The 24,355-nt window shown below is 37.6% G+C and overlaps 1 protein-coding gene across 1 annotated transcript in view; it reads left to right on the top strand.

Annotated features, from left to right (window-relative positions):
* Positions 1-24,355, top strand: part of RYR2 (ryanodine receptor 2) — a 776,922-nt gene that overhangs the window by 471,503 nt on the left and 281,064 nt on the right. Inside the window, exons 25-26 of the mRNA XM_062210679.1 lie at positions 773-856; positions 23,677-23,836. Coding sequence (XP_062066663.1) covers positions 773-856; positions 23,677-23,836 — 244 coding nt within the window. The remainder of the gene's footprint in view (positions 1-772; positions 857-23,676; positions 23,837-24,355) is intronic.

The following is a 24,355-nucleotide window of genomic DNA, read 5'->3' as shown; positions in this document are numbered from 1 at the left end:
AGAGAATAATCTTCATTCCTAAATGTCCACAACAGCTGGGGATAGATCAGGCAAAGCTAGGAGCCAGGAGCTTCATCCTTATCTCCAGTGTGGGTGACAGGGGTCCAAGTGCTTGCACCATCCTTCCTTGTTTTTCCCAAATGCATTAGCCAGGACTTGAATTGACACCCATATGTGATGCCAACATTGCAGGTGCTATCTTAACCTGCTATGCCATACCATAGATGTCAGACTATTTGTTGATGCATATGCACCTATAGGCTTAATTACCTGAATTCAAAATAAATCTTCATATTATCATCAACCTTGAATTCCATCAGAGCTGAGTTTGGTGTCTCTTCTTTGTATTTCATAGCCATATAGGTATCTCACTGTAATTGGACATTGTATTATCAATACCCATTTTCTGTGACATAGAATCTGGTACTTGGTGGCACTGAATAGAATTTATTGATTTTTAGAGAATTAATCAAGGAGTCTGCATTTCCACTAGACAATATCTCAATAAGTATAAACTTTATTAATTCCTGAGAGTCAAATTTCTTTTTTTCCATGACCAATAAATCCCAATTTAATTGGCACATTCTTTATTTAGATAATATAGATGGATAGCTAGCTAGCTAGTATATAGAGATATAGGATACCATATGTGTGTTAGTTATGTGAGGTTATTCATTTATAACGGCCTAAGACTAGAAATAGCCTTGAAGATTGTGAACAGACAATTGGTTAAAAATGGCTTATTGTACCTTACCTTGGTTTTGTTTTCTAGGACTTTGTTGGCCCTAGGATGTCATGTGGGTATATCAGATGAACATGCTGAAGAAAAGGTAAAAAAAATGAAGCTGCCTAAAAAGTAAGTTGAATAAGCAATAACAAATAGTCTATGCACTGATGTGTTGTACCTAAATAACTTGTTGGATACATAGATACCTTGTTTACACTTAAGTTATAATATTGAGATGAAAAAACTCAAACTAGAGGTGCTGGTAAAGATGCCTGCATTTCATATCAGTGTACTTGACTTCAATGCCAGACTCTGACTCCTAACTCCAACTTCCTGCTCATGTAGACCCTAGGAGTCAGTGGTGATGTCTCAAGTGATTGGATTTCTGTCACTCACATTTGAGGCCTGGATTGGATTCCTGGCTCTGGGCTTTAGCCCTAGCCCATTTCTAACCATTGGAGGCTTATTTAGGGTAGTGAACAAGTAGAATGGAGCTATTTCTGTCTTTTTGTATGTTGGCTTCTCTCATCCAATCTCTCTTTGTCTCCAAAATAAATAAATTTTAAACATAAAGTAAAATTTAAACTAATTGAATCATGCTGGGGACCAAATCATATCAGTGGTGGAACAATAGTCTCTATCAAATTGCCTAAAGAAGAAACAAAGTTCAGAATATATTTGGTAGTACATTATAAAAAGTGTATTGTTTTTTCAGTGTGTGCATGTGTGTGTGAGCATGTGTCCGTATTTCTGATTATATATAGATTTCCATCTTCAAAAAATGTAAATTTGGGGGCCTTACAACGAAAATATATTTGAAAAATAATTATGAAGTCAGTATTGTTATTAATATTTTAAGATGTGAAAACCTAGGTAGATACATGCTGTAGTAGTGATTTTTGCCTGCTGTACTATGTCTTATGCCTAGAATAATTCTTAACTTCTAAAAACCTCAGTTTTTTTTAAATCTACTAATGGGCATTAAGAAGCTAAGAAATTTCTGCACAGCAAAGGAAACACTCAACAGAGTGAAGAAGCAACCAACAGAATGGAAGAAAATGTTGTCAAATTATACATCTGATAAAGGGTTAATATCCAGTATATATAAGGGCTTCAGGAAATTTAATAGCAACAAAACATTCAGTCCAGTTAAGAAATGGGCTAAGATATAAACAGGCTTTTTTTAAAAGATGAAATACAAATGGCCAACAGACACATGAAAAGATGCTCAGGATCACCAGAGCCCAATAGGGAAATGCAAATAAAAACCACACAGAGGTTTAACCTCACCCAAGTTAGAATGGCTGTTATGCAACAATCAAAAATTAACAAATGCTGGCGAGGATGTGGGGGAAAAAGTATCCTTACACACTGTTAGTTGGAATTAAACTAGTACAGTCATTATGGAAGGCAATATTGAAATTCTTCAGAAATCTGAAAATAGATCTACTGTATGACCCAGCCTTTCCACTCCTGGGAATTTACCCAAAGTCAGTGAAAACAGCATATTAAAGAATAATCTGCCGCTATAATTCAAAAGTTGTACTTTGGAAATTTATATTTATTAAATAAAATTGAAAAAATAATAATCTGTACCTCCACGTTTATAGCAGCTAAATTCACAATAGGTAAGATACCGAATCAACCCAGACACCCATAAACTGAAGACTGGCTAAAGAAATTATGGTATGTATACATGATTAAACACTACTCAGCCATAAAAAAGAATGAAATACTGTCTTTTGCAGCAATATGGATGCAACTAGAGATCATCATGTGAAGTGAAATAAGCCAGCCACAAAATGACAAATGTCATACTCACCTTGATTTGTGGTAACTGATATAGAGTACCAAAAAGTAATGGATATGAGTGAAATTGACATTTTGATATTTGATTACTGTTTATAGCCCTTATCTCTGCTCTTGAAGAACAATGATTTTTCTACTTACTACTTGTTGAATTCTTTATTTAGTGGAGGCTTAAATTTATGTTTAGAAAGCAAATTGAAAGTATGTCATTTTAGAAATTAAAAGAAATATAAGAAAAGGGAACAAAAAGTGGGAATGAGCGAGGGAGGAAGATTAGGGTGGAAAGCATCACTATGCTGTTAAAAGTATATATGTGAAATACGTAAAATTTGTTCCCTTTATATAAATGTTATATTTTTTTTAAAAAAAGAATACCTAAAAAAGGTTTGGGCATTAAGTGAATAGGTGCTTAATAATTGATTGCTGTTTCAGGTGCTGTTTTGTGGGTGTGTGTGTGTGTGAGAGAGAGAGAGAGAGAGAGAGAGAGAGAAATAGAGAAACTGTTAAAACAACAGGTGCAGCAGGTTAATGCCCTGGCCTGATGCACCGGCATCCCATATGGGCGCTGTGTCTAGTCCCAGCTGCTCCTCTTCTGATCCAGCTCTCTGCTATGACCTGGGAAAACGGTAGAAAATGGCCCAAGTCCCTGGGCCCTTGCACCCACGTGGGAGACCTGGAAGAAGCTCCTGGTTCCTGGCTTTGGATCGGTGGAGCTCTGACCATTGGCGGCCGTCTGGGGAGTGAAGGAGCGGATGGAAGACCTCTCTGTCTCCCTTTCTCTGTAACTGTCTTTCAAATAAACTTGATAAGAAGGATTCAGCTCTTCCTTTCCCATTTGTGGAAACTTACTCATATATAAATGTTATTTACAATAGAAAGAGGAAAGAGAGTTTGTAGAATTAGTTACATTTTTTTGTTTATATAATTGATTTTTGTTATTAAAACAACCGTTCAGCTCAGTGAGCCAAAAGTCATGGTGGTTTGTCATGAAAAATATTATATGATCTGTCAGTTGACAAGTCAATCATAGTATCCAATTTTTTGGAAAACAAATATTGAAAGTCACTAAATTTGCAAAAGAATTCCTTAGCCTCTCATTAAAATCATTTACTCTCTTGAGTTTTTGGAAAATATAACAAAAAGGCATATTAAGGCTAAAATATCAAAACCTCAAAAGCAAAACAAAATGAACACCAATAAGCTAATAATTGTATTTGTTATTCTTTCAGTTAGAGGGATAATAAAATGATAATATTGATTTTATATTACCTTCAAAAGGTAATGTATTTAGTGAATTATTTTATTATGTGCTCTGTGTTTGTGAGTATATGTGTATGTATATATATATATATATCTCAGTGAAACATTAAGTTAAAATTTAGCTTGTTAAATTTGTTGAATTTATCTGCCTTGAAACTCAATTGGTAAGCCAGCTTTCACTATCCAAACATGAAAACTAGTGTTCATTGCAACATTATTTATAATAGCATAAGCATAAGGGGAATATTATAAGGAGTGGGATGAATATTCTTCAATGGGAAAATGGATTAAGTTGAAATAGCCTAATAATAAAATTAATGAATTATAAATGACAACATTGATTGACATAAAAGATACTTTTGAGGGTAGAAAAAGACCTTTTCCATGAAGTGATATAAATTTGTGATAAATTGATATAAGGAGAAATCCAAAATATATACATGCATATATCACAAAGGTCTAATTATAGATAAGTGAAAATGAAACTGTTCAATCAGTGTACTTGGATAATTGATTAGAAAAATGGAAATAAAGTTAGATGTCTTTGCTATACTGTATACAAATGTTAAAAAATTTATTCAAGATCTATTGCACACACATACACATACATACACACACACAAGCATTTTAAAGACCACAGGGTAGACTGTCATTATCTTTATGACCCTGCAGTAGGGACAGATATTTTTTTAATCAGAGAAAGCACAAAACTTCGCTTTAATTAGGTCTTTTCTCAAACATAACCTCTGTCAAGAGGTCTTTGCTAAATATCCTATCTATGAAGCCTTGGCCATTCCCGTTAGCCTGCTTTGTGTTTTTAAATTTTACTTCTGCAGCTGATGTTATTAGTTTGTTTTCCATATCCCTTAAGTGAAAAGCACACTAAATAAATGTGCAGGGCTGTGTTTACCACAATGCCTCCAGTTTCTGAAGCACCAAGCACATGACAAATGCTTCATAAGTACTTTTAAATAAATAAAAGTTTCATAAATGTGACTAAGTCGAAACAAACCTGTGCTTCCAAAGACACTGTCAGTAAAAAGACTTGCAGAACAATATCAAGATCTCCTAAAAATTAATAAAGCAATGTCCAAATAGGAAAATGACCAGAAGATTTGAACAGATAATTCAAAGAAAACCTGCAGATCTAGAAATATAGGAAAGAACCTTGAACTTATTAATAATACACTTGATCTTAGCCAAAAGGCCAAGAAGTGATGAACTTGTTAATAATAAAGGACATATCAGTATAATCACAAGAAGATTTCATTCCCATCTAATTAGCAAAAATCAAAGACTTACAGGACTTTAAACTAGTGTAATTATTTTGGTGCTAAATTTTTTTTTAAAGATTTTTTTTTTATTTTAAATGCAGAGTTACAGAGAGACAGAGACAGAGAGACAGAGAGAGAGAGAGAGAGAGAGAGAGAGAGAGGTCTTTTTCCTCTGGTTCCCTCTTCAAGCGACCACTAAGGCCAAAGCTGCGCCAATTGGAAACCAAGAGCCTGGAGCTTCTTCTGGGTCTCTCATACTGGTGCAGGGGCCCAAGAACTTGGGCTATCTTCAGCTGCTTTCCCAGGGCATAGAAGAGAGCTGGATTGGAAGTGGAGCAACTGGGATTCGAACCAGCACCCATATGGGATGCCGGCACTGCAGGCCACAGCTTTGCCTGCTACGCCACAGCACCAGCCTCTACCCCTAATCTTATAAAGTTGAAGATGACCCAGTTATTCTTTATGCAGATATAAACCTTAGAGGAACTTCTACATACATGTACAGACTTGACAAGAATATACGTTGCAGCATGGATAGCAAAAACAGTAAATCTGAAACAACTTAAAAGTCTATCAGCTTAAGAATGTAAAAATATTTTTTCTAGTATTGGAAGTAAAGCAAATTAACACTTGAATATGTATCCACAGGACAAATACATTACTTTGATAAAAAAAGAAATTAAAAGCCAAAAGCACATTATCAAAAGATAAGTACTAAGTAAGTTGTTCAAAACTTAGAAACATGAAATGCAGCTTTGCATTTAGGTTTTTTTTTTTTTTTAAGATTTATTTACTTAATTGAAAGTCAGGTCTTAGCTATTGTGAATTGAGCTGCACTAAACATTAATGTGCAGATGGCTTTTTTATTTGCCAAATTAATTTCCTTTGGGTAAATTTCTTTCCTTTTTTTTTTTTTTTAATTTTTGACAGGCAGAGTGGACAGAGAGAGAGAGAGAGAGAGACAGAGAGAAAGGTCTTCCTTTGCCATTGGTTCACCCTCTAATGGCCGCCGCGGTAGCGCGCTGCGGCCGGCGCACCACACTGATCCGATGGCAGGAGCCAGGTGCTTCTCCTGGTCTCCCATGCGGGGGCAGGGCCCAAGCACTTGGGCCATCCTCCACTGCACTCCCTGGCCACAGCAGAGAGCTGGCCTGGAAGAGGGGCAACCGGGACAGGATCAGTGCCCCGACCGGGACTAGAACCCCGTGTGCCGGCGCCGCATGGCGGAGGATTAGCCTGTTGAGCCATGGCGCCGGCCCTCCTTTGGGTAAATTTCAAGGAGTGGGATGGCTGGGTTGTATGGTAGGGTTATGTTCAGGTTTCTGAGGAATCTCCAGACTGACTTCCATAGTGCCTTAACCAGTTTACATTCCCACCAACAGTGGGTTAGTGTCCCTTTCTCCCCACATCCTCACCAGCATCTGCTGTTGGTAGATTTCCGAATGTGAGCCATTCTCACCGGGGTGAGGTGAAACCTCATTGTGGTTTTGATTTGCATTTCCCTGATGGCTAGTGATCCTGAACATATTTTCATGTGTCTGTTGGCCATTTGGATTTCCTCTTTGGAAAGATGTCTATTGAGGTCCTTGGCCCATCTCTTAAGTGGGTTGTTTGTTTTGTTGTTGTGGAGTTTCTTGATTTCTTTGTAGATTCTGGTTATCAACCCTTTATCTGTAGTATAGTTTGCAAATATTTTTTCCCATTCTGTCCATTGCCTGTTCACTTGTCTGACTGTTTCTTTTGAAGTACAGAAACTTCTCAATTTGATGCAATCCCAAATGTTAATTTTGGTTTTGACTGCCTGTGTTCCTGGGGTCTTTTCCAAGAAGTCTTTGCCTGTACCTATATCTTGCAGGGTTTCTCCAATGCTCTCTAATAATTTGATGGTTTCGGGTCATAGATTTAAGTCTTTAATCCATGTTGAGTGAATTTTTGTGTAAGGTGAAAGGTATGGGTCTTGCTTCAAGCTTCTGCACGTGGAAATCCAATTTTCCCAGCACCATTTATTGAATAGGCTGTCCTTATTCCAGGGATTAGTTTTGGATCTTTGATCAAATATAAGTTGGCTGTAGATGTTTGGATTGATTTCTGGTGTTTCTATTCTGTTCCATTGGTCTATCCATCTGTTTCTGTACCAGTACCATGCTGTTTTGATAACAACTGCCCTGTAGTATGTCCTGAAAAGTGATCCCTGTTAAATATAAGAGTGGAAAAAGAGAGGGAGGAGATGTACAATTTGGGACAATCTCAATCGGACTTGCCCCAAATGGTGGAGTTAGAAATGTGCCAGGGGATTCCAATACAATCCCATCAAGGTGGCATGTACCAATACCATCTCACTAGTCCAAGTGATCAATTTCAGTTCACAATTGATGGCTCTGATAGGTCTAAGAGTCAAAGGGATCACACAAACAAGACAAGTGTCTGCTAATACTAACTGATAGAATCAAAAAGGGAGAGAACGATCCAACATGGGAAGCAGGATACACAGCAGACTCATAGAATGGCAGATGTCCTAAACAACACTCTGGCCTCAGAATCAGCCCATAAGGCATTCGGATCTGGCTGAAGAGCCCATGAGAGTATTGTAGGCATGGAAAAGAAAAAAAAGACCTAAATGAAAGATCTCTGTGAGTGAGATCCCAGTGGAAAGAACGGGGCCATCAAAGAAGGAGGTACCTTTCTCTGAAGGGAAGAGAGAACTTTCACTTTGATTATGACCCTGTCGGAATCAGATCGAAGTTGGCGAACCCTAAAGGCTTCCATAGCCCTGGCAACTCATGACTAGAGCCTAGGGAGATTACTGATGCCATGAACATGAGTGTCAAATTGTTAAGTCAGCAACAGGAGTCACTGTGTACTTACATCTCATGTGGTATCTGTCCTTAATGTGTTGTCTAATGTGAAGTGATGCTATAACTAGTACTGAAACAGTATTTTTACACTTTGTGTTTCTGTATGGGTGCAAACTGATGAAATCTTTACTAATTATATACTGAATCGATCTTCTGTATATAAAGATAATTGGAAATGAAAAAAAAACCTGGTGTTAATTGGAAATGGCATAGAAAATTAATTAATTTTTTAAAAAATATCATGTAGGATCTCTGTCTTTAATGTGCTGTACACTGTGATTTAATGCTATAACTAGTACTACAACAGTATTTTTTTCACTTTGTGTTGCTATATGGGGGCAAACTGTTGAAATCGTTACCTAATGTATACTAAACTGATCTTTTGTATATAAAGAGAATTGAAAATGAATCTTGATGTGAATGGAAGGGGAGAGGGAGCGGGAAAGGGGAGGGTTGCGGGTGGGAGGGAAGTTATGGGAGGGGGGAAGCCATTGTAATCCATAAGCTGCACTTTGAAAATTTATATTCATTAAATAAAAGTTTAATAAATGAAAAAAAAAGAGTTACACAGAGAGAGGAGAGGCAGAGAGAGAGAGAGAGAGATCTTCTACCTACTGGTTTACTCCCCAGTTGGCCACAACTGTTGGAGCTTGGCAGATCCAAAGCCAGGAGCCAGGAGCTTCTTCCAGGTCTCGACATGGGTGCAGGGGTCCAAGGACTTGGGCCATTTTCTACTGCTTTCTCAGGCCATAGCAGAGAGCTGGATCAGAAGTGGCACAACTGGGAGTTGAACTGGTGCCCATATGGGATGCAGGCACCATAGAAGGCGGCTTTATTCGCTCCGCCACAGTGCTGGTCCCTGCATTTAGTTTTGAAGCCAAATATGTGTAGCAACAGTATAAAAATCAGTAAAATATATATATATATATATCAGTTATATATATATATATATATATATATATATATATATATATATATAACGGTAGGAATAAGCACTTTCAAATTCAGGATGATAATTCCCTCAGAGAAGTGGGTTGGGATTGAGGAAGAGAACACAGGACAATTCCAGAGCATTCCTAAGTTCTGATAATTTTGCAGAGGCCAGAAGTACCATAATAATAGCAGAGAAATTGTTGACTGAAATGAAACTTGGAAAGAGAAGATGGCAGACAGACTGTTAGTAGCCTAGAGAGATTCCGTGAAGAATAGTTTCAGAGTGGAATGGTATCAAAAGAAGTTTTGTGAGTTTCTTTCTTTTTTTTTTTCTTTCATAAAGCCTAGGAGGCACATGGGCATGTTTCTGGAGTGTAGGGAAGAAATCAGAAGAGACAAACTGTGAGGGGGAGAGGTGATGACCAAAGAGCAAGATTTCATATGATCCTTGTCTTGGTGTCAAATTCTACCTTCCAAGCAGCTTAATATGAACTGGATTAGAATAGAGCAAGATACGGATGTGATCTCTTGGATCTTTCAAGGGTGTGTCCTTTTGAGCTAGTTGTATGGATGCATAGGCTACAGTATTTAGATAAACTGATCCACGTGGTAGAGGTCAGATTAGAAATTATATCTCATTTTTTTTAAAAAAAATGACCTTAGCAAATGTTTATATTTATATGAAGGTTAATTTTTGGTTAAAAGTTTGGTAACAACTGCTAGCCCACTATTTATCTTCTACTGCTTTTTACCAGGTTTACCTCCAAGTTTGATTCACTTAGTTGCCTTTACTACAGATAAACTGTTTCTGAATACCAAAGTTATATGCAGTACATTTATGCCTTTTTAAAAATTTAATTTAATTTTTAAAATTTATTTAATTTCTTTTATATTTTTATTCGCATGCATTTAAGTTGCTTTTTTTTAACTTTTAGAAACATAACATGTTTATTTTTATTTATTTATTTATTTATTTGACAGATAGAGTTAGACAGTGAGAGAGAGAGACAGAGAGAAAGGTCTTCCTTCCATTGGTTCACCCCCCGAAATGGCCACTACAGCCATAGCAACGCCAATCTGAAGCCAGGAGCCAGGTGCTTCTTCCTGGTCTCCCATGTGGGTGCAGGGGCCCAAGCACTTGGGCCATCCTCCACTGCACTCCCAGGCCACAGCAGACACAGAGGAGCAACCGGGACTAGAACCCGGCACCCATATGGGATCCTGGCACCACAGGCAGAGGATTAACCAAGTGAGCCATGACACTGGCCTGAAACATAGCATGTTTCTACCTAGAGTATTGGAGCTCCAATCTATGAAAGAGCAACATGACAGCACAGTAATTTTGTCACAAGTTGGAATATTTCTACTACTATCTGTTAGGCATACTTTTAAAATACCTGTTGATAATCAGTAAAGTTCAGTATATTAATTAAACTGAAGTGCTATATTACCTGTTTAAAATAGGCATTTGTGTATTTCTGTCATCTGCTATGTAACACAGATCATTTTGCTAAAAATTCTTGAAGATTTTTATAGAATGTATGATTTATCACTTCTCAGCCTTTTAGCTAAGATCAAGTGTAGAACATATGGTTCATCATAGTTTTGTTCTTTCTTGCTGTTGTTCCTCCTTCTGTCCCTGAAGAAGCAAGCAGCAAAGAGCACAGTATTGTTAATGAGTGTTTATTGGTGAATTGGAGTTTAAGGTTTCTACGGCTCTGATTTTCACTACTGCCGCTGTTTTGGGATTCACTTGATAGGGTAGTAGCTTTTGATCCTTAGTTATTCTTGTTGGATTTTGCTAATGTTTATTGAGTTGTCTGCATTTATCTCCGTGGGCATCTTATAGGATGCGTGCTGTCACACTGCTCTTTGGTAACGGGTCCACATGTTAGGTGCTCTCCTCATCTCTGAGTCGTGGCTCTTCTCGTTGTCTCACCCTGGCCTCTTTAGGGAATGATGGGTGCCTAAGACTGTTCCTTTTGGAAGCTTGGGGATTACAGTCCACTGGAAACCCTGGCTTCTATATCTGTTCTTCCTTCCCATCCCAAGAGGTAAGGCCTTGCTGTATTCAGAAAGAGACCTTTTAATACCACAAAGCCCTTCTCAAAGACTGCTGTCTCTGCACTGAATTTCCAAAGGTAATTTTAAAATCCAAATTGAGGAATTACTTTTTGAGAGGCTTCTCTCTTGAAATGACCCTCTCTTGTGGGTAGTGAGAACCTCACAGTATTGTTTCAAAGACACTGAGGTCTGGGGAAAGGCCTTGGAAGTAAAAATAAACAGGGGCAGGGTTCAGGGCACATTGTCATACTAGCTGTTCATTTAAAAATAAATAAAAAGAAGTGAAACAGCTGAAGAAATAGATCTCTTGTTTTTTCCTTCTCTAATTTTTATGTTAAAATTAATTCCTCTGTATTTGTTTTCTGGAGAATGGTTTTTGAATATTTTCTGTGAAACTGTCAGCCCAGTATTCATTTCTGGTAGATATGCTTCCAGCAAAACTTGTTCTTAATATCTGTGGTGTGCAGTCATCTGAGATGTTCCCATTTGTTCCAAGGTACTTGAAAGGCTGATTTGGTTTTGAAATATACAGCCAACATCCACAGAACTTGGACATAAGCTTCTCATGTTTACCATACATATTTCACAACATAATGACTTCTAAGCTTCATTTAACTTGATTCATGCTAAACAAGTAAGTTGGGGAGGTGAGCACTACTGGGAAAAGGGAAAAGGCTTGCGACTTTGTGTTGTTGGTATTCCACCACGTTTTCGTTGCATCACTTTAATTGCCCCTCTAGTGAGATTACACTGAACACTATGTTTTAAAGGCTTCTTAGAATACCTGCTTAGGAAAACTGTGGGACAGATGGGAATGAAGCAGAGAACTGAATTTCTTCTCAACATGACAATGCATTAGTGGAGCCAAGCAGTCTCATTTTCTTGTTTACATCTTGGGTAATTTGATGCAAATCGAACTGACACTTTGCCAGATTTTATTGTTTTATTTGTTGTTCTTTTTCCAGATGTATTTAACAAACTTTTTACTCTAGGAAAACTAAAGTCCAGCCTGTTAAAATAACTTACTACTCTTTAAAAAATTATTTATATTAGAATTTTGATAATTGGAAAGTGAAAAGTTTGAATGTATATGTTTAAATCCATATGTATTTCTTATAAACTAATTCTATAGCATGATTGGCTTAGAGACATTTAATATTAAAGTAGGGAAAATAAAAGCTACATGTAGTAAACAAATATGTTTGAAGAAAGAGAGATTGAGATCTATTGTCTGTCCGAATTATCACAGGAAGTTCAAGAAGATAGAATGTTATTGCATTCTACATAATGCATAACATTTTAATATAAACTATGCATATTTTGATACAGGAATATCAATCATGTCACTACTCTCTATGTTTTGAGCTGTGAAATTTTACTTTTTTTTTTTTTTGACAGGCAGAGGAGACAGAGAGAGAGACAGAGAGAAAGGTCTTCCTTTGCTGTTGGTTCACCCTCCAATGGCCACCACGGCCAGCGCACCGCGCTGATCCAAAGGCAGGATCCAGGTGCTTATCCTGGTCTCCCATGTGGGTGCAGGGCCCAAGCACTTGGGCCATCCTCCCCTGCAATCCCAGGCCACAGCAGAGAGCTGGCCAGGAAGAGGGGCAACTGGGACAGAATCTGGCGCCCCTACCGGGACTAGAACCCGGTGTGCCGGCGCCGCAAGGTGGAGGATTAGCCTGTTGAGACATGGCGCCGGCCCGTGAAATTTTACTTTTTAAAAAATATTTATTTATTTGAAAGGCAGAGTTACAGAGAGAGAGAGAGAGAGAGAGAGGTCCTCCATCTGCTAATTTAATCCCCAAGTGTCTTCAGTGGCCAGGGATGAGCTAGGCCTAACGCAGGAGCCAGGAACTTCTTCCAGGTCTCCCATATGAGTGGTAGGGGCCTGAGTACTTGGGCCATCTTTTACGGCTTTCCCAAAAGCATTAGGTGGGAGTTTGATTGGAAGTGGAGCAGCTGGGATTTGAACCAATGCCCATATAGGATGCTGGTGTTGCTGGCAGCAACTTAACACAGTATGTCACAATGCCGGCTCCTAAAATTTTACCATCCAAGAACCACTATTTCAAACTCTCCTTTTTTTTTTCCTTTAAATTTCTAGAAATCATTCTGAAACTTTATTTAAAACCATTTCGTTTGCAGGAGCCACATCAATCACTTTTATTTAAAATGCGTTGTTCTTTTTTTTCTTTCAAACAAAACAAAATGATTATTTATTTCAGTAGTTATTAAATTGTATTTGTTTTTGTGAAAAGAATATAATTTCCCTTGATAAACTGATTTATTTAAAAAAATAATTCATTTTCTTTTTTTCAACTTTTATTTAATAAATATAAATTTCCAAAGTACAGCTTTTGGATTACAGTGGCTTTTTTCACCATAAACTCCCTCCCACCCACAGCCATCCCATCTACCACTCCCTCTCCCATCCCATTCATATGAAGATACATTTTCAATTATCTTTATATACAGAAGATCAATTCAGTGTATACTAAATAAATATTTCAACAGTTTACACCCACAAAGAAACACAAAGTATAATGTACTTTGAGTATTCGTTATGCTGTTAATTCACATAGTACAACATATTAAGGACAGAGATCCTACATGGGGAATAGGTGAACAGTGACTCCCATTGTTGATTTAACAATTGATACTCTTATTTATAGTCAGTAATCACCCGAGGCTCTTGTCATGAGTTGCCAAGGCTATGGAAGCCTCTTGAGTTCACCAACTCCGATCTTATTTAGACAAGGCCATAGTCAAAGTAGAAGTTCTCTCCTCCCTTCAGAGAAAGATACCTCCTTTTTTGATGGCCCGTCCTTTCTGCTGGGATCTCACTCACAGAGATCTTTCATTTAGGTCATTTTTTATTTCCCACGATGTCTTGGCTTTCCATACCTAAGATGCATGGGCATTTTAGCCAGATCCGAATGCCTTAAGGGCTGATTCTGAGGCCAGAGTGCTGTTTAGGACATCTGCCATTCCATGAGTCTGCTGTGTCTCCCACTTCCCATGATGGATCATTCTCTCCTTTTTAATTCTATCAGTTAGAATTAGCAGACACTAGTATTGTTTATGTAATCCCTTTGACACTTAATCCTATCATTATGATCAATTATGAGCTGAAACTTATAACTTTGACTAGTGAGATGGCATCAGTACATGACACCTTGATGAGATTGAATTGGAGTCCCCTAGCATGTTTCTAACTCTACCATTTGGGACAAGTTCCTATTGAGCATGTGCCAAATTGTACATCTCCTCCCTCTCTATTCCCACTCTTATATTTAACAGGAATCACTTTTCAGGTAATTTTAAACACCTAAGAATAACTGTGTGTTAATTAGAGAGTTCTACCAATGGTATTAAGTAGAACAAAAAAATACTAAAAGGAATAAAGTATTAAGTTGTTCCTCAACAGTCAGGACAAGTGCTGATCAAGTCATTGTTTCTCATAGTGTCCATTTCACTTCAACAGGTTTCCTTTTAGGTGCTCAGTTAGTTGTCACTGATCAGGGAGAACAAATGATATTTGTCCCTTTGGGACTGGCTTATTTCACTCAGCATGATGTTTTCCAGATTCCTCCATTTTGTTGCAAATGACCAGATTTCATTTTTTTTTACTGCTGTATAGTATTCTATGGAGTGCATATCCCATAATTTCTTTATCTAGTCTTCTGTTGATGGGCATTTAGGTTGATTCCAGGTCTTAGCTATTGTGAATTGAGCTGCAATAAACATTAAGATGCAGACAACTTTTTTGTTTGCGAATTTAATTTCCTTTGAGTAAATTCCAAGGAGTGGGATGGCTGGGTTGTATGGTAGGGTTATTTTCAGGTTTCTGAGGCATCTCCAGACTGACTTCCTTAGTGGCTTTATCAGTTTGCATTCCCACCAAGTGGGTTAGTGTGCCTTTTCCCCCACTTCCTCGCTAGCATCTATTGGTAGATTTCTGTATGTAAGCCATTCTAACTGAGGTGAGGTGAAACCTCATTGTGGTTTTGATTTGCATTTCCCTAATGGCTAGTGATCCTTAATATTTTTTTATGTGTCTATTGGCCATTTGGATTTCCTCTTTTGAAAAATGTCTATTGAGGTCTTTAGTTCATCTCTTAAGTGGGTTGTTTGTTTTGTTGTTGTGGAGTTTCTTTATCTCTTTGTAGTTTCTGGTTATTAATCCTTTATCAATTACATAGTTTGCAAATATTTTTTCCCATTCTGTGTGTTGCCTTTTCACTTTCCTGTTTCTTTTGCAGTACAGAAATTTTTCAATTTGGTGTAATTCCAATTGTTAATTTTGACTTTGACTGCCTGTGCCTCCGGGGTCTTTTCCAAGAAGTCTTTGCTGGTGCCAATATCTTGCAGGGTTTCTCTAGTGTTCTCTAATAATCTGATGGTGTCAGGTCATCAATTTAGATCTTTAATCCATGTTGAGTGGATTTTTGTGTTAGGTGTAAGGTATGGGTCTTGGTTCATGCTTCTGCACATGGAAATACAGTTTTCCCAGCACCATTTATTCAATAGACACTCCTTGCTCTAGGAATCGGTTTTAGATCCTTGATCAAATTTAAGATGGCTGTAGTGGTTTGGATTGATTTCTGGTGTTTCTATTCTATTCCATTGGTTTATCCATCTGTTTCTGTACCAGGACCATGCTGTTTTGCTATCAACTGCCCTGTAGAATGTCTTGAAGTCTGGTATTGTGATGCCTCCGGCTTTGTTTTTGTTATACAAGATTGCTTTAGCTATTTGAGGTCTCCTGTGCCTCGCCTCCGTATGAAGAGCAGCAATATTTTACATATCTGAGAAGAATGTCTTTGGTATTCTGATTGGTATTGCACTGAATCTATAAATTGCTTTTGGGAGAATGCACATTTTGATGATATTGATTCTTCCAATATATGAGCATGGAAGATTTTTCCATTTTTTGGTATCCTCTTGTTTCTTTCTATAAGATTTTGTAATTTTCATCGTAGAGATCTTTGACATCCTTGGTTAAGTTAGTTCCAAGGTATTTGATTGTTTTTGTAGCTATTGTGAATGGGATTGATCTTAGAAGTTCTTTCTCAGCCATGGCATTGCCTATGTATAAAAAGGCTTTTGATTTTTGTGCATTGATTTTATATCCTGCTACTTCGCCAAACTCTTCTATGAATTCCAATAGTCTCTTAGTAGAGTGCTTTGAATCCCCTAAATAAAGAATCATATCATCTGCAAAGAGGGATAGTTTGAGTTCTTCCTTCCCAATTTGTATCCCTTTAATTTCTTTTTCTTGCCTGATGGCTCTGGCTAAAACTTCCAGAACTATATTGAATAGCAGTGGTGAGAGTGGGCATCCCTGTCTGGTACCAGATCTCAGTGGAAATGTTTCCCACTTTTCCCCATTCAATAGGATGCTGGCCATGGGCTTTTCATAAATTACTTTGATTGTATTGAGGAATGTTCCTTCTGTACCCAATTTACTTAGAGTTTTCATCATGAAAAGGTGTTGTATTTTATCGAATGCTTTCTTTGCGTCTATCGAGATAATCATATGAATTTTCTTCTGCAGTCTGTTAATGTGCTGGATCACATTGATTGAATCGCGAAAGTTGAACCATCCCTGCATAGCAGGGATAAATCCCACTTGGTCTGGGTGGATGATCTTTCTGAAGTGTTGTTTCTTTCTATTGGCCAGAATTGTATTGAGGATTTTTGTGTCTATGTTAATCAGGGAAATTGGTCTGTAATTCTCTTTCTCTGCTGTATCTTTTTCAGGTTTAGGAATTAAGGTGATGCTGGCTTCATAGCAAGAATTTGTGAGGATTCCCTCTTTTTTGATTGTTCTGAATAGTTTGAGAAGAGTTGGAGTTAGTTCCTCTTTAAATGTCTGGTAGAATTCAGCAGTGAATCCATCCAGTCCTGGACTTTTCTTTGTTGGGAGGGCCTTTATTACTGATTCAATTTCTGTTTCAGTTATGGGTCTTTTTAGGTTTTCTATGTCTTCCTGTCTTCAATTTAGGTAGGTTGTATGTGACCAGGAATCTATCCATTTCTGATAGATTTCCCAGTTTGCTGTCATACAACTCTTTGTAGTAATTTCTGATGATTCTTTTTATTTCTGTGGTGTCTGTTGTTACATTCCCCTTTTCAGCTCTGATTTTATATATTTGGGTCTTCTCTCACCTTTTTTTTAGTTAGTTGTTCCAATGGTGTGTCAATTTTGATTATTTTTTCAAAAAAACCAGCTCTTCATTTTGTTGATCTTTTGTAATTTTTTTATTTAATCCTGTTGATTTCTTCTCTGATTTTAATTATTTCTCTTCTCCTACTAGATTTGGGTCTGGTTTGCTGCAGTTTTTTAAGATCCTTGAGATGAATTGAAAGCTCATTTATTTGGTGCCTTTCCAATTTCTTGATGTAGGCACCTATTGCTATAAACTTTCCTCTCAACGCTGCTTTAGCTGTATCCCATAAGTTTTGATATGTTGTGTTTTTATCCTCATTTACTTCCAGAAAGTTTTTGATTTCTCTTTTGATTTCTTCTATGACCCAGTGTTCATTCAGGAGCATGTTGTTCAGTCTCCATGTGTTTGCATATGCTCTAGGGATTCCTGAGTTAATAATTTCTAGCTTCATTCCACTGTGGTCTGAGAAGATGCATAGCATGATTCTAATTCTTTTGGATTTGCTGAGACTTGCTTTATGGCCTAGTATGTGGTAAATCCTAGAGTAGGTTCCATGTACTGCTGAAAAGAATGTTTATTCTTTAAGTGTAGGATGAAAAGTTCTGTAGATATCTGTTAGATCCATTTGGTCTATAGTGCCGATTAAATTTGCTGTTTCCCTGTTGATCTTCTGTCTAGTTGATCTGTCCATCGCTGAAAGTGGAGTATTGAATTCCCTCAATACTATTGTATTGGGGTCTAAGTCTCCCTTTAAGTCCCTTAACATATATTTTAAATAAACTGGTGCCCTGTAATTAGGTGCATATACATTGATGATAGTTACATCTTCTTGTTGAATTGATCCCTTAATCATTATATAGTGCCTCTCTTTGTATCTCAATAGTTTTTGTGTTAAAGTTTATTTGTCTGATATTAAGAAGGCTACACCAGCTCTTATTTGGTTTCTGTTGGTATAGAATATCTTTTTCCAATTTTTCACTTTCAATCTGCATGCATCTTTGTAGGTAAGATATTTTTCTTTTAGGCAACAAATAGATGGGTTTTGTTTTTTAATCCATTCAGCCAGTCTGTGTCTTTTAACTGAAGAGTTGAGGCCATTTACATTCAATGTCACTATTGATAAGTAGTAACTTTGCCCTGCCATCTTTCAAAAGATATTTCTAATATATGCTTTGAACTTCCTGTGATCTTTTACTGAGAGATTTTCTTCCTTTACCTTCTTTCATATTGATTGCCTTGTTTCTGTGTCTACACATCTTTAGGCATCTTTTGCAGGGCTGGATGAGTTGTGACAAATTCTTTCAATTTCTGTTTGCTATGAAAAGTCTTTATGTCACCTTCATTCACAAATGAGAGCTTTGCAGGATATAATATTTTGTGCTGGCAGTTTTTTTTTTTTTCTCTTAGTACCTGGGCTATGTCTCGCCATTCCCTCCTAGCCAGTAGGGTTTCTAATGAGAAGCCTGGTATGAGTCTAATTGGAGATCCTGTGAGAGTAATCTGACATTTCTCTCTTGCACATTTTAGGATCTTTTCTTTATGTTTCACTGTGGTGAGTTTAATTACAATGTGTCGTGACGAGGATCTCTTCTGGTTGTGTTTATTGGGAGTTCTATGTGCTTCCTGTACTTGGATATCTCTTTCTTTCTTCAAACCCAGGATGTTCTCTGCTAGTATCTCACTAAAAAGGCCTTCTAATCCTTTCTCTCTCTCCATTCCTTTAGGAACTCCTAGAACCCAAATGTTGGGTTTTTTAATAGTATCCTGTAGATTCCCAACAATATTTTTAGATTTCTAATTTCCTCTTCTTTTCTTTGATTTGACTGTATACTTTCCTGTGCTCTATCTTCTAAGTCCAGTATTCTCTCTTCTGCCTCACTGATTCTCTTTTTAAGGCTCTCGTGTGTTTTTTATTTGTTCTGTTGAATTCTTCATTTCATTTTGATTTCTCCTTAATATCTCAATTTCATGTTCTACTAAATTCCACATTTCATTTTGATTCCTCTTTAAGATTTCATTTTCACTAGAGAGATTTTCTGTCATGTCCTGCATGCATTTCAGTAGTTTATGAGTTTGTTTTTGATTACTTCTAAATATTCATATCATAAATTTTTTGAATTCTGTTTCTTGCATTTCTTCTATCTCATCATCTTCATAATCTTGTGTTGGAGTGTCATGTTCTTTTGGGAGCATCATGATGTCTTCCTTTTTCTTATTCCTCAGTTTTTGCGTTTGTTATTTGGCGTTGTGGAGATATTCTTTGGTTTCTTTTGTGCTTGGTAAATCTCTAGAGGCTTGTGGTGGGTGTGGCCAGATAGCTCTGTTCAGTTCTTCAGGGTTAAAGGTGTTCCAAAGGTTACACACCCAGGTTTGGCATGGTAAATCTTAAATCTTTTTTTTTTTTTTTTTTTTTTTTTTTTATTCAGAAGGGATGTAATTCCACTCAGCTGAGTTCTTTTCCCCAGTGGCAATCAGTGCCTGAGTGCTAACCCCAGTGGCTATAATATTTGCTCTGTCCCAAGGACCACACAAAGGATCTGTGCAGACCTCAGTGTAAGCTCAGATTCCCCTGCAATGTCTCTCCCCAGGTAGCCAAGGCCACCCAAGCTTGTGGCATCTCCCATTGGGACTACACATATCTCAGCCACACCATGAGTTCTCCCACACACCCTCAGTTTTGTTTTGTTTTTCAACAGTCTCGGTTCATAAGCTCCATACATTCACTAGGTCTTAGTCTCCTGTTATTATTCCCCACCAGAGTCAGGTTTTTTTGCTTGATTGAGGGTGGGCGCAGCCTGGAGCTGGTGCAGCTGTTACATATAATCAAAATGGCGCCTGCTTTATTGTCTCACATGCCTTGTAAGGTTAGTGGAGAAAGAACCTTGTCAGTACTGTCCCTTTTATTTTTTTTCTCTCTTCTAGTTTGGCTGGTGTACTTTCCCCCATGGGGCTTCAAGCCTTGTTCCTTCTAGGCTCTTCCTGCGGCTTCCCCACCAGTGTCTCAGGCTCGTGTGGTTTTGCCTCACTTCTTTTTCTAGCACTCATGTGGAGGCTCTCGGCAGCTGTGCTCCTCAGCCGTAGGCGTCTGTGTCCTCCACATAGTTACACTGTGTCCCTCTAATTCTGGAAGAGTTTCCTCTGCCGTTTTTCCCCTAACTCTTCCCTGAGACTACACTATCTCCATTTATATTAAACTATCTTTTCCTTTACTATCAGTGAGCGCCTTCCATATTCCAGCATCTTGGAACCAATCAATAATCTAATTCATTTTCATGTAGTGATTAGATTCTTAGTTTGTCAAGATGAACCACAAACAGAAACATATTTTTATAAATTGTTGTTGATACCATTAATTCACATTGGTGAGGCATTCATTATGTCGTCAGTTTTACTGAACACAATTGGTAATACTTTGTGAATTTCAAAGATTTTGTATATTTTTTTACTGTATGAAATGACTTGAAGTGCAATGAGCTGTAAATGAGATTCAGGTGAAGTGGGAGTTAGCAACTTTAATTTGGATAGGATTTTAGCCTTGTAGAACCCCTTAAGATGCAAATCCTTTCCTTCACAGAATTATACAGAAAAGCAGTGAAATAAATCTAGTCTGCATCTGAAAATGAGTGGGAACTAATTATTGTGCTGCTTCAAATGAACAGATGTAAATGCATCACCTTGAGTTTGTATTGTGATTACAGATTAAAGCAACTCTAAAAGCAATCTGCATAGGAAAAAGGAAACTTAGAAAGTAAAGGGAAATGCTTTTGTCACTTTCAGCTCACACTTCAGTAGGACTTGTTTGTACTTTCTTATTTGGAAGGACCTCCATCTCACCCTTCTCCTTTCAAAAACCCCTTCTCAGTTCGTGAGGTCTTGCTGGCAGGGCTACCATCAAAACCAGTTTCTGAAAGGATTTTTGCCTTTGGGATTGCTTGTATTCCACATTAAGGTAGCATTGGCTCTGCACAACAATGTGTTGATTAATACTGCACTTTTTTCTTCTGTGTGTTCCCAGTGACAGCTAGGTGAGATCAAGGCTATGGAAAGTGCATGAAGAGGGTTGTGTGCTATCATGTGCTGGGTGGCTGTGTATCAGGGAAAGTGAAGAGAGGAGCTGGGGAAGTGCTAAAGACTTGGCTCCATCACAGCTCCTAAGGCTGCCGCTAGCAAAGAGTGTTACACTTGGAAATTTGTGCTAGCTTGATCAATTGTCAGTATATTTAAGTGTATTGGAAACTGTTTCTTGAAGAAAATATTTTCAAATGAGAAAATGTAAATATAGCTGTGACTGTAGTTCACAGAAACAATTATATGTATAACATTAAAATCATTAAAAGATATATTGATTTGTATGAGTGGTTGAAAAAAATCCCATGTGGTTTCTCTATACAAATTAAAGAGAGAATATTGTTAACTATTCATGTATGTAGAGTTCTGCTGTAAAATGGAACAAAATTCCATGTCCATAAATTTAGCTTGTGAATGTAAGTTGAGAGACACAGCCATAGTTATCATGTTTGCCAGATCTACATAATCCAGTTTTTTGAAAAAGTCTATAGATAATTTATAAAATATGTTTTTAATGACACAGGAGTAATTGAGGCAAAACTAACTTTATTCAACTTAAGAATATGTCTTTTGCTGTGTTACATACATTAATTTAGTTAACACCTTTTTGTTGATTGTCTGCCAATAGTACCAGGCACTATTCTAGGTGGTAAAGATCCCAGTGGACAAAGTGGAAAGACTCTTGTTCTCAAGAACCTTCTTTTGTAATGATGCCAAACATGGACCAGCATAATACCATTAAGAAAGATAATTTGTAGTTTTATTATAAAGAGCATTTTCTGGAATGCTCTGATAATTTTTAAATAGCTTTGTTTTATTTTTTAAGATATTCTTAATTTAGGGTTTAGTGACAGAGAAAGAGGAAAAGACAGAGAGAGAGAGAGATCTTCCGTCACTGGTTCACTCTCTAAATGGATGCAACAGCTGGGGCTGGATCAGCATGAAATCACACTTTAGGAACTGTGTTGTGGTCTCCCATGTGGGTGGCAGAGGCCTAAGTACTGGGGCCATCATCTATTGCTTTCCCAGATGCATAAGTAGGAAGCTGGATCAAAAGTGGAGCAGCTGAGAATCTAACAGGTACTGTGATATGGGATGCTGGCATTGCAAGCAGTGGCTAAACCTGCTACAACAAAAAAATGGCCCCTCAGCATTATTTTATGATGCATTTTCTTTTCATGAAAGGAGAATCTTGGAAATGAACATGTATGACATGTATGTTTATTTATATTACTGTGGTAAATTGAATTCTTTCAAATCTACATATCAGATAACTGCTGTCTGCTAGGAAGTGTTTTGAATATAATATCAGTAAGAAAATTGAATCAAAAACAGTTCCAGACCTCAAACTATAATTGATTATTGGGGATAAACAATGAGAGAAGAATGAAATAGGCTTTGTATTGATCTCAGCAGTCAGGTAGAATGAGCCAGCTGGTTTTGTGTCTACATGGAATAGGGCAGTACTATGCATATGCATGTTGGAAGTTTAACATTTTCAATTATATATTGAAATTTAATATTTTCAATTTTATATTTCTTCCAAAAGAATAAAAAATATACCTGTCTCTTATAAAATTTCCTTGAACTTCAGAGAAATGAGGTGTAGTGATGCTTAAGATTTTGGCTGACATTTCCTCTCTTCCTAGCTTCTATCTTATTTTGAGACTTCTCAAATAATGTAACTATGAATAGAAATAGAAAAATAAATTATAAATGCATTAAAATCTCCCTGTAGAATAAAGAGCAGATAGTATCTGAAAGGATACATTGATTAGTCAAAGAAATATTCCACTAATATAACATTTATTTTTTTGATTTTTTTTTTAATTTGACAGGTAGAATTAGAGAGAGAGAGAGAGAGAGACAAAGAGAAAGGTCTTCCTTCCGTTAGTTCACCCCCAAATGGCCGCTATGGCTGGAGCTGTGCCGATCCAAAGCCAGGAGCCAGGTGCTTCTTCCTGGTTTCCCATGTGGGTGCAGGGGCCCAAGCACTTGGGCCATCCTCCACTGCCCTCCTGGGCCACAGCAGAAAGCTGGACTGGAAGAGGATCAACCAGAACTAGAACCCGTTGCCCATATGGGATGCTGGCGCAACAGGTGGAGGTTTAACCAAGTGAGCCACACGCTGATCCTAATATAACCTTTAAAAATTGAGAGGGAATGAGGACTTTACAGAAAGAGATATATAACATCTAATAGAAAAACCTATATTTTGATTGAGAGCATACCAAAGCCTCAGCTGTTAGGAACATACCATAATAGGGCCATCTCATCTCTGAAAGAGAGGTAAATTGTCATTTGGTGTAAGTGTGGGAGCATAAAGACCATATGGGTTTTTTTCCATCTAATTGTTGAATAGCTAATGGGAAAATAACCCAGAGCTGCTGCCTGGTTTTTTACCACTGTGACCACTATGGTTTAGGAACAACTGGATTCAAGTGGTGCTGTGAAAAAGCTGTCCTAGGGACTTTTATACAGAGGCTAATTTTTATCTCTTTGCTTTGTAGTTACCAGCTGACAAGTGGCTATAAGCCTGCCCCAATGGACTTGAGCTTTATAAAACTTACCCCATCTCAGGAAGCAATGGTGGACAAGCTGGCAGAAAATGCTCACAATGTGTGGGCCCGGGATCGAATCCGGCAGGGCTGGACGTATGGCATCCAACAGGTACCTGGGAATCTGAGCAAGTAGTCTGGGATGTACTGAAGTGGAAATTGGCGAAAGATGCATCAAGAGAGATGAAATAATGTCTGTTTTAATACTCATATCATTTAGATATGTTAACGGCCTTACACATGATATTCTATAGCACTTGTTTAGTGCTACACTCAGAAATGAGATGACCCTAGCTCTCGATCTCACCATGAAAGATGGATATAAGATACACAGTGCATATTACTACAGTGGTTTTTTAAAAAGATTTACTTATTATTTGAAAGTCAGAATCACAGAGAGAGAAGGAGACACACACACACACACACACACAGAGAGAGAGAGAGAGAGAGTGCACTTCATCTGCTGGTTCTCTCTCCAGATAGCCACAATGGCCAAAGGTGAGGCAGGCTGAAGCCAGGAGCTTCATCTAGATCTCCCACTTGGTTATCAGGAGCCTGAACACTTTCCATTGCTTTTCCCAAGATTAGCATAGAATGGGATTGGAAGTGGAGCAGCCGGTCCCCAAACCAG

Source organism: Lepus europaeus, chromosome 14, assembly GCF_033115175.1.
Source record: "Lepus europaeus isolate LE1 chromosome 14, mLepTim1.pri, whole genome shotgun sequence".
Lineage (NCBI taxonomy): Eukaryota > Metazoa > Chordata > Mammalia > Lagomorpha > Leporidae > Lepus > Lepus europaeus.
Note: the sequence above shows the minus strand (reverse complement) of the source record. Positions and strands in the feature narration are given on the sequence as shown.